This window comes from Vespula pensylvanica, chromosome 10, assembly GCF_014466175.1.
Source record: "Vespula pensylvanica isolate Volc-1 chromosome 10, ASM1446617v1, whole genome shotgun sequence".
Classification (NCBI taxonomy): Eukaryota; Metazoa; Arthropoda; class Insecta; order Hymenoptera; family Vespidae; genus Vespula; species Vespula pensylvanica.
This window is the reverse complement of record NC_057694.1, coordinates 5,613,359-5,622,671: the sequence shown is the minus strand read 5'-3', so window position 1 is coordinate 5,622,671 and position 9,313 is coordinate 5,613,359. Positions and strand designations below refer to the sequence as shown.

Genomic DNA, 9,313 nt, shown 5'->3' with positions numbered 1-9,313 from the left:
AGTTTATCAAATTATCAGAACAAATCTGATGATTTAGATAAAATGATTATACCGCTTAAAAGTAAGCTGTCCTCTATCTCTATCTCTATCTATCTATCTATCTGTCTGTCTGTCTCTCTCTGTTTCCCCCACTCTTCCCTCTCCTTAACCCTTCTTATACTACCCCCACCATATTGCACTTTTCTCCATCGAGACACTGTCGCAGAAATTATTCAGAATGGCGAAGGAGCTTGCACGAAGCGGAGAGATGTTAGACGATGTATGTATATATGTATGTATAATGTATATATGACGTATGACGTATGTACATACATACATACGTACGTACGTACGTATGTATCTACCTTGAATTTTAAATTTCAAGAAACATTTTCATCCGACGATCGGAAGAATGAGCAAAGAATAGAGTGGCTAGTTTTCTTCTTTTCGCTTCTTTTTTTCTTTCTTAATTTTTTATTATTATTTTTTATTCTTTTTTTTTTTTTTTTTCGTATATTTCGCGCAAATACTCTATGTGATATGTGTTCTCTACCTTGACGATGTTTCGTTCTTTCCGCAATAATTGATTTTTGCCGCCAGAAGTAAATTACAACGAGAACTTCCTCGAAATTGGCATCTCTCGTTGATCGGAATTATTTCACCGTCGTGTTCTTGTCTCCTTCGGATAATAATTCCGTTCTATGAAAACGACTCGAACGATGTAACCAACGACGTTAATTGCACCTTTGATCGATTGATCGATTGAGATGGAGGGAAAAAAGAGAATAAAACAAAACCAAAAAAAGAAAAACACACACAAAAGAAATAGCAAAACGAATCTCCAACACTCCCGCACAATTAACTTATTGATTTATCTATCGATCGATTCTATCGATCAATTTATTTTATTTATTTATTTATTAATTCATTTATTTATCTATCTCTATTTGTTACGATGTAAGGCGCGCCCGCGTGCACGAACACAGACACACACGTACACGACGACGACGAACTCGCATATCATAGTTCTCTTTCTTCGAAAGGACAGGTGTAAATTCGTTTGATCTTCCTCTTCAATTATATCCGATATATAGTCTCTCGTTCTTTATATCTTTTCTTTACTAGAAGATTAACTTGTCTACCTGCACGGCATCGACGCACGCTCGATCCTTCTTCTTCTTCTTCTATCTTACTTACTCCTTTCTTGCAACTCCTCTTACAAAAAAAATACGAAACGTCGTTAGGACGCTTAAAAGTAATAGATTAAGAAAAAAGAAAAGAAAAGAAAAGAAAAGAAAAAAAAGAAAAGAGAAATAATCCAATGTCGACTCTCGCGCGATGTCTGGTTTTCTTTCTCTCTTTTTTCTCTCCCTATCGATGAGAGAAACGAATCAAAATATATCCGGCACTTTTCTTCTCATGATCGCGTGTCTGCGAAAGAGAAACGATGATAAAACTCTATCGTCGTCGTCGTCGTCGTCGTTGAATCTCGATGTGACCGGTACTGACTACCGAACGGTACTTCGTTGAATCTCCACGCTCACCACCTCCACGAGTTCAGAATCGTCGTTGCTTCGCGCACGAAAAAACGATTCACAAAGTATACGACACACACGTACGCAACGTCTGTAAGGAGGTAAAGAGAGAGAGAGAGAGAGAAAGAGAGAGAGAGAGAAAGAGAGAGAAAGAGAGAGAGAGAGAAAGACAGAGACTACGACGATGACGACACACAGAGGAGGAGAACGAAGAGGGGGGGAGGGGGGGACGGTGCCTTCGAGGCGCCTCTACAGGCAATCTTAGGATATGACTCACACACCGCAGGGCCGTGTCTATGTCCCGACGATAGTAGGGTTCCTCCCTCGAGTTTTACTTTCCTCTCCGTTTCACCTACCTCACCTCTTACCCCTCTTCTTCACGTCGTTCTCCTTCTATGTACTTACTTACTTACTTACTTACTTACTTACTTACTCACTCACTCACTCGATGGTATTTTTACGATCACGCCACCTCTCTCCTACCCTCTCCCTCATTCCCTCTCTCTCTCTCTCTCTCTCTCTCTTTCTTTCTTTCTTTCTTTCTTTCTTTCTTCCTTCCTTCTCTCCCTCTCACGACGCGTGGAACTTTCACTTCCAAGAGTCAATAGCGTCATTCCCGACGTGAAAAATTCGAGCGAAAATTCGAGTCACGCGACGGTCTTACTTTAAGGTATATGGTTATTATTGACAAATTTTTTTTTTCGTACGAATATATATATGTGTGTGTGTGGGTATATATATATATATACACACACATACACGTATTATCTAGTTTTTTTTTTTTTTTAATAATCGTGATATGAGACGATCGATCACGAGCGCGTTACATTATTTTATCGATGAATTCGAAGGGAGGATTCGTCAAATAGCACGAACGATACAATACGGCACTTTATGAGATGATATAAACTTTATTGATTTTTTTTTTTTTTTCTTTCCTTTCTTTTATTTCGAATATCCGTCTATTCTCTTACGATTTTAATGTATACTTAAGAACACGTATATTTTTATATATGTATATATTTACATAGAAAGTTTTTCAAAGTAGGAAAAAACGAGAGCACAGGCAACGAATTTCAGGTCTCTCTGATCTTAAAATTGTATTTTTAGTCGATTAGTTGATTGATTAGTTAGTTAGTCGATTAGTTAGTTAGTTACTTACTTACTTACGTGTATTAATTACAAAATTTTGTCCAATATAAATACTTTGATATACATAGGCACATTTTTTTTAATTATATACATTGCAGTTGTCTTTGCCCCATTAAACTTCTTATTGTCCATCAATTAATTGATGCAATAAAGATATACTGTTTCAACGATTTATCACACATAAAAGTAATTGTATATGTTAAATTTCACATACTTCAACGTTACATAAGAATATGTCAGATAATTATTTCAATTTTCAATACTGACTCATTTTATCTAATTGTTAGTACTACATTATGAAACAGAGTCATATAATACTTTGTACCCAATTATTTTAGTAATATTTTTTTTTATCTAGATAGCTAATTGTTGACATCATTAATGATACGAATTATTTAACAGTAATAAGTCTATCGTATATTACAAATTGTATTAATATGTATAGAGCTTTGAAAATATATTTTATGACTTTATTTCTCAATGAAAAAATATCTCTAAAGGTATGATTTTTAACACCCTGTGTATTAAAAATAGTCTCTAAATCTAAAATATTATTTTCATCTTAAAGAAAAGAAATAGCTCTTACTTTTCGAAAAAGATAACTGTAAATAATGTTTATAAAAATATTTATAATTATGCCTATTTTGATATACGATTGTTCGCTCGACAATTATGTAATAATAACAATTTTTACACGTAATTAAGTAAGTACATACGTGATTCTCTAATTCCCTTAATCTACATTAAGTATTCATGCTATTCATGGAAACACATTATGTGTGTATGTCTCTTTTATAAACAACGTACCTAGTTCGTGTAAACTTTGCGATAATTGTAAAGAATAAAAAAAAAAAGAAAATACTTTCAGAGGAGATTGTTTTTACATTATGTTATGAAAATATATTGCGCGAACTGTTCGTTATAAATTAAAAAAAAAAAAAAAAAAAAAAATTATATTGCAAGAAATGCAGTATTATCAGTCGCTTATTTTTACGCGAATGAAAAAATCATATACGAGCCGGTGATTATGAAAGTGATCCAAATCGTACATTTTTCGTTTCGAGATATCTTCATCTTTGAAGTCGAATTTTTTCAAAATGAAATGTAACAGAATATGTCTTTTAATATCCCCGATGATTTAGACTACTTTCATAATTATTTGCCCACGTCATGACTCAGTCGCAATATCTACATCAAATTTTGTTGTTAAATGTTGAATGGCTTACACGTACTGCTTTGTTAACGTTAAAATTTCTCGATAAAAAATTCGCAGTGATCCCTACCGTGTCACATAAAACTATTAAATATCTACAAGATGTCTAAATTTAAATATGAACTTCTCTAATATCATGTATTATGTAATATTTCTTGTGTTCGCTTGAAATTTTTGTATTAAATTATGCGATAAGAGAGAAATTGCTTTAAAAATTTTTAATAATAAAATAAAATTGTAATTCTTATAACATAAAATACAAATTAACTACTACTTTGGTAAGAGGCAATGCCCTTACTAATAATAAGTTATGAAATAATATTGCCTTAAAAAATATGAATATGTAACATACAATACCTCAAGTTTAGAAGAAGTTGCTATAGAGCGTATAGCATACAAGACGATGTTAAAATACAGATTATTATTGCAAGGCACTCTTACTTTAAGTAGTATTTCAAAATAATTACTTTACGGATACTAAACAATTATTGCAAAAGTTCAGTTAGTTTTGCACAACATATTACAATATATTTGAGAATATCACAAATAAATGTTTTCTTTTTACAATCGGAAGATACTTAATAACTGTTATCTGCACGATATAAAAATACATTTTGCTCTATAGATCTTCTTTTTTATCCTTATATAAAAATATACTATAAGCATCCTGTGATAATTTATAAATATATCACCTTTTCAGGTCACGACTTACATTGCACTAAGAGTAATTGTCACCCCATGTGACTTTCAGGTTCTGGTTTACAATCTTGCATAGTCAGAATATAAGGCACTACACTAGCTACGCTTACCCTACCAATAAGACCTGCAAAAAAGAGATCTTCTAACACCCTAGGGTTAATCGACCGAAGAGGTGCAAGTTTTAATAAAAGACGAGGTAATCTGTCAGATCCTACTCGTTGTTGTAATTCCGTCCACGCTGCTTCTTGTAGAACTTCAACTTTTTTACGCCAAATGCCAGCCAGTACATTGTCTGATAAGGATATTGAAATAAATAGTAAAGTAAACAAAGTGGTCTCTGTCATCTTAATTCGATTCAAGTGTCTTACCTGCGCTAAAGAGCGTTAAGGCTTTAAGATAGGCGTACTCGACGGAATCTACTTGCAATTTGTGAAGAGAACTTACACAGTCTTGCAATCTGCATATATGTTCTGTAACAGACTTCACTTTGCTAGCGGTAATTTTTTCCTGTGCGATACTAGCTTGAAGATGATTTATTATAGATGTCAGGATACTAGGAAGGGACAAAGTATATGCGCACTGTGCAAGACCTAATGTAAATAATTGTCCCCAGCAACTACGCACCAACGTAGTTTGGATCTCCGATCTGAAAAGACCGCACTCGTTTTTATCGAAGGTTTTCTTAGAACATTAGAAATCGTTTATTAATCGATTACTTACGGTAGGGCTTGAAAGGCAGGAATCCCTCTTGCCCAGTGTACAGACAAAAACAGTAACCTTGCTGCACTTTCACATATGTAATGTATAGATAAGTATGCGGGTGCAGGGCTAGGTGCTCTCAGTTCGAACAATGTATGTCTTTCTGAGATCAATTGGCCCGTCCACTCTTCGTCAGGTTCACTCGAACCATTCACACTCTGCAAAGAACGATGTACTATTTTTACTTCAAAGTATGTGTCTATCAATTTTCACGTATATATAAACAAAACGTACATCACCGATAAGCTTGGCCATACTGTCCAATGCATGAGATATTAACAAACGTTCCCTAGCTAACGTCAAAGCATCGCTTAAATCGCTGTCGCTGCTTTGGTCTTCCATACTAGGACTTTCAGGCTGTTCCCAAGTTTGAGGAGCTTCAGGAACAGGCTGCTGTGGTTCCGGTTTGACTCTGGGACTACGACTCCCAACCTTTGCTCCAGCAGTTTCTCCTAATACTGGTTTTCGTTCGTGTTGAACGGCTACAACACCCCAAGCTGGATCATATTTATTATATCCCCACAAAATAATGTGATACGACAAAGATATCTTAATAACTTATTAAAGGAATTGTATTCACTTACAGTCACTTCTCATACCCATTGCCAGACACTTTTGAAGCCTACAATATTGGCAACGGTTTCTATGATGTTTGGTAACTTCGCAACTTTTACTTCCTCTACATTGGTAACCTAATTGCTTACGAATACTGCGTTTAAAGAAACCTTTGCAGCCTTCGCAACTTATAGCTCCGTAATGCCTACCACTTGCTCGGTCTCCACATACCACGCATAATTCTAGGGATAATCCTAAACCTAAAGAACCTCTTACGTCTCTTGCCAATTTAACCTGAAAAGATTCCAAATTGATTTATCTACTTTAAAAAGACAGTCGGGATATAACCAAAACCAAGTTCTTACCTCTACGTCGACATTACTTAAGTGTTCAATGCCGGAGTGTAAGTGAAGCATGGCTGGATGATGTCCCATATTGCGGTAATCTCTACTCATTTTATGATCAATTTTATCATCGTGTAAGTTATCAACGTGATTGTTCTGATCTCTCTCCATATCTCTCTAAAAAGAACATCAAACGTAACAAACTTTGAGATATGTATAAAATCGAACGAAGATCAAAGTTATATCTCATAATGTCAATCACACACACACAAAGGACTTATTCAGCAATGTACCATAGCTGGATGACGCTCTAAATTGTGAAAATTTCTTTCCAACATTTGATCCGTTTTATCGTCGTGCAGCCGATCATTTCGATCGATTTCCATATCTCTCTGCGACATAACGATAAACGTTCAAGTACGATATAATCGACATTTCTTCGTACGTTTATCTCGAATTGATTTTCTTAAAAACTGCGAATTAAAAGATTTTAACAGAAGAAAGAAATGCACCTCCGAGTCGGCATCCGTTGTTTGATCCGCTGCTCCATGATGATGCGAAATACTACGAAAATCCATTCCACTTTTCCGCTCTCCCTCGTTCTCATTCGGATTATCGTGATCACGTTGATCTCTATGCTCTCTATCCATTTCTCCCTGCAGAATAAACGAGGAATGACGATCGTGTAAATCTATTAGACTTTTCGAATGTTAATTTACGTATTTCGGATTCACCAAATACATAGATTAAAATCACAAGAACGATCGTTAAAAAGGGGATACTTTCGATTACGATGTTACAACGATCTAAGTGTCTCATTTTATCATATCGATACGAGATAAATCAGAGATGACGAAGGAAAATATAGATAAATGAAAATATCGTGTTGCTTTCGTCGAGGAAGGACAAAGCAAGATGTGATACATCCATCCATCCATCCATCCATCCATACATACATACATACATACATATATATTTATATATTCTTGATGGGAGGGCTTAGAAGCAGTGCGACATAAAAATATTATAAACTGGAGCAGCATTCGCTCGTCTGTCTCTCTCTCTCTCTCTCTCTCTCTCTCTGTCTTTCTCTCTATCCCTTCCCCCTACCTGCAGTAAACCCTCCACCCCTACCATTTTAAGAAGTGAAAGAGATGGTCCCAAGTGCTTCGGTTCGTAGGTTGCTACGCACGGTTCGGTGGATGTCGATACACCCGGCTACGCTACGCCGGCGACTGTCATAGAGCAGCGAGCGAACGGTCCATTTCCATACACCCATGTGAACCGAATACACTTCTCAGTGTCGTGTCTATCTATTACCGGTACCCCGACCTTCCTCTTATCGACGACGTAATTAATTAAACTCATGTTATGCCACACCATATTTTCTCGGAATATCGTTTCTCACTCGTCATACGATTCTCACCGATCCACGGTGTTCTGTGTCTTATAGATAGTCAACAATATTTACAGAAATCTGACACGAATTCGTAAGATATATACACGTAAATTTTACCGTGAGAGATAACAGAGAAAGAGAAGAGAGAAAGAGAGAGAGAGAGAGAGAGAGAGAGAGAGAGAGGGAGAGAGAGAGAATGAGGTGTATGTATACTGTATATACATTATATATATATATATTTCGAATAAAAATCTTTCCTCCTCCGCTACGTCATCGTGTAATATAGAAAATTCATCCATATTGATTTACATAATTATATATTACTAAATCAATCATTATTTTCATTATTTCGTTTCTTTAGACTATTACGAAAGCGTAATAACGAAAGGCGGGCTTTTCAAATCAGATCGAGCAATCGGACGCACCTTGTGTAGATAACGCGTAAAGTTTTCTTGGAATCGATAATGTTAGATTACGTGGTTTCATGAGAGTTGATTACATCAAGAATAAAAAAATGTGAAGGAAAAAAAAAAAAGAAAAAAAAAAAGAAGAGAAGGAAGAAGAACGCGTAATGATCGACGTGACAGCTGCAAAGAGGAAAGAGAAACGAAAGGTATGGTTCGCGCTTATCGTTAGCGCATAGAAAAATGTCACGGCCATAACCCGTTAGATTTCGTTGCCTTTTTCTTTTCTCTCGTGCTCACGCCACACGAAAAGGAGAAAGAAAAAGAAAAAGAATAAAAAAAAAAGTCGACGATAATTCCGTAGCCTCGATTCGGCGGGTTACACTCGCCGTGTAGTACTTGTGCCGTTCTACGAAAGGTCAATCGAGGCGTGTATTACGAACGTTTCCTTCTTTCTCTGTCGCTCTCTCTCTCTCTCTCTCTCCCTCTCTACTTCTTTACATATCACATATACCGAACGACAGATACACACAGACACACACACACACACGCGCGCGCGCGACATGCATGTATATACATAAGAAATATATGTGCGACATATATATGTATATTTCTTTTTCTTATTCCATCGCAATTCATCGATGACGAGCGTAAAAATTCGAAGTAAACAGAAAACTCACGAGAGACAAGTAGAGATAAGAGACTCGTAGATATCCGATTCCGAGTAATGAATCCTGTCGTCTCTCTCCTTTCAGTAGGAAGGAACTTAAGTTTTTCTTCCGTGTCGTCGTCAACAAATACGCGACCGAATGAAACTACAAATTCGGCATTTCGCGCCGTTCACAGCATCCGCCGGCGACCTTCGGACGAGAAGTCGTCGAGTAGCGCGTTTTCGCGATAGGAGGGGAGGGAAGCGGAGGGGAAGGAGTAGGAGAAGGAGAAGGAAACGATAAGAACGAAAAGAAAGAAAGAAAGAAAGAAAGAAAAAGGAGAGGAAAAAAGAGTAGAAGAAAAGAGAAAAAAAAAAAAAAGAAAAGAACGTCACAACACTACACCGTGTTATTTCATCGTCGTTGATTCCGATGGAAGGAGGTGGGACGGGTGGGTGGGTGGAAGAGGGAAGTCACGGAACGTAGAGGAATGCAGAGAGAGAGAGAGAGAGAGAGAGAGAGAGATCTATCGCACCTTACGTCGGAATATTTGCGAGGATGACGATGATACGACGAAGAGATGAATACAGCGAAGAAAATAAAAATAAAAAAATAAAAAAAAAA

The 9,313-nt window shown here is 36.4% G+C and overlaps 1 protein-coding gene across 8 annotated transcripts in view; it reads right to left on the bottom strand.

The window, feature by feature from the left end:
* Positions 1-2,518: 2,518 nt before the first annotated feature.
* Positions 2,519-9,313, bottom strand: part of LOC122632525 (orphan steroid hormone receptor 2) — a 10,349-nt gene continuing 3,554 nt past the window's right edge. Inside the window, exons 1-9 of one of the 8 annotated variants that reach the window (XM_043819406.1) lie at positions 8,720-9,016; positions 6,749-6,892; positions 6,530-6,628; positions 6,258-6,413; positions 5,922-6,186; positions 5,572-5,834; positions 5,299-5,495; positions 4,947-5,224; positions 2,519-4,870 (exon numbers count right to left, since the gene is read on the bottom strand). In XM_043819406.1, the coding sequence (XP_043675341.1) occupies positions 4,611-4,870; positions 4,947-5,224; positions 5,299-5,495; positions 5,572-5,834; positions 5,922-6,186; positions 6,258-6,413; positions 6,530-6,628; positions 6,749-6,886 (1,656 nt within the window). In that variant the 5' untranslated portion in view covers positions 6,887-6,892; positions 8,720-9,016 and the 3' untranslated portion in view covers positions 2,519-4,610. Of the gene's footprint in view, positions 4,871-4,946; positions 5,225-5,298; positions 5,496-5,571; positions 5,835-5,921; positions 6,187-6,257; positions 6,414-6,504; positions 6,635-6,748; positions 6,893-7,346; positions 7,761-8,428; positions 8,527-8,719; positions 9,017-9,313 lie in introns of those variants that run through there. The other 7 variants (XM_043819407.1, XM_043819404.1, XM_043819405.1 and 4 more) reach the window with 7 other exon arrangements.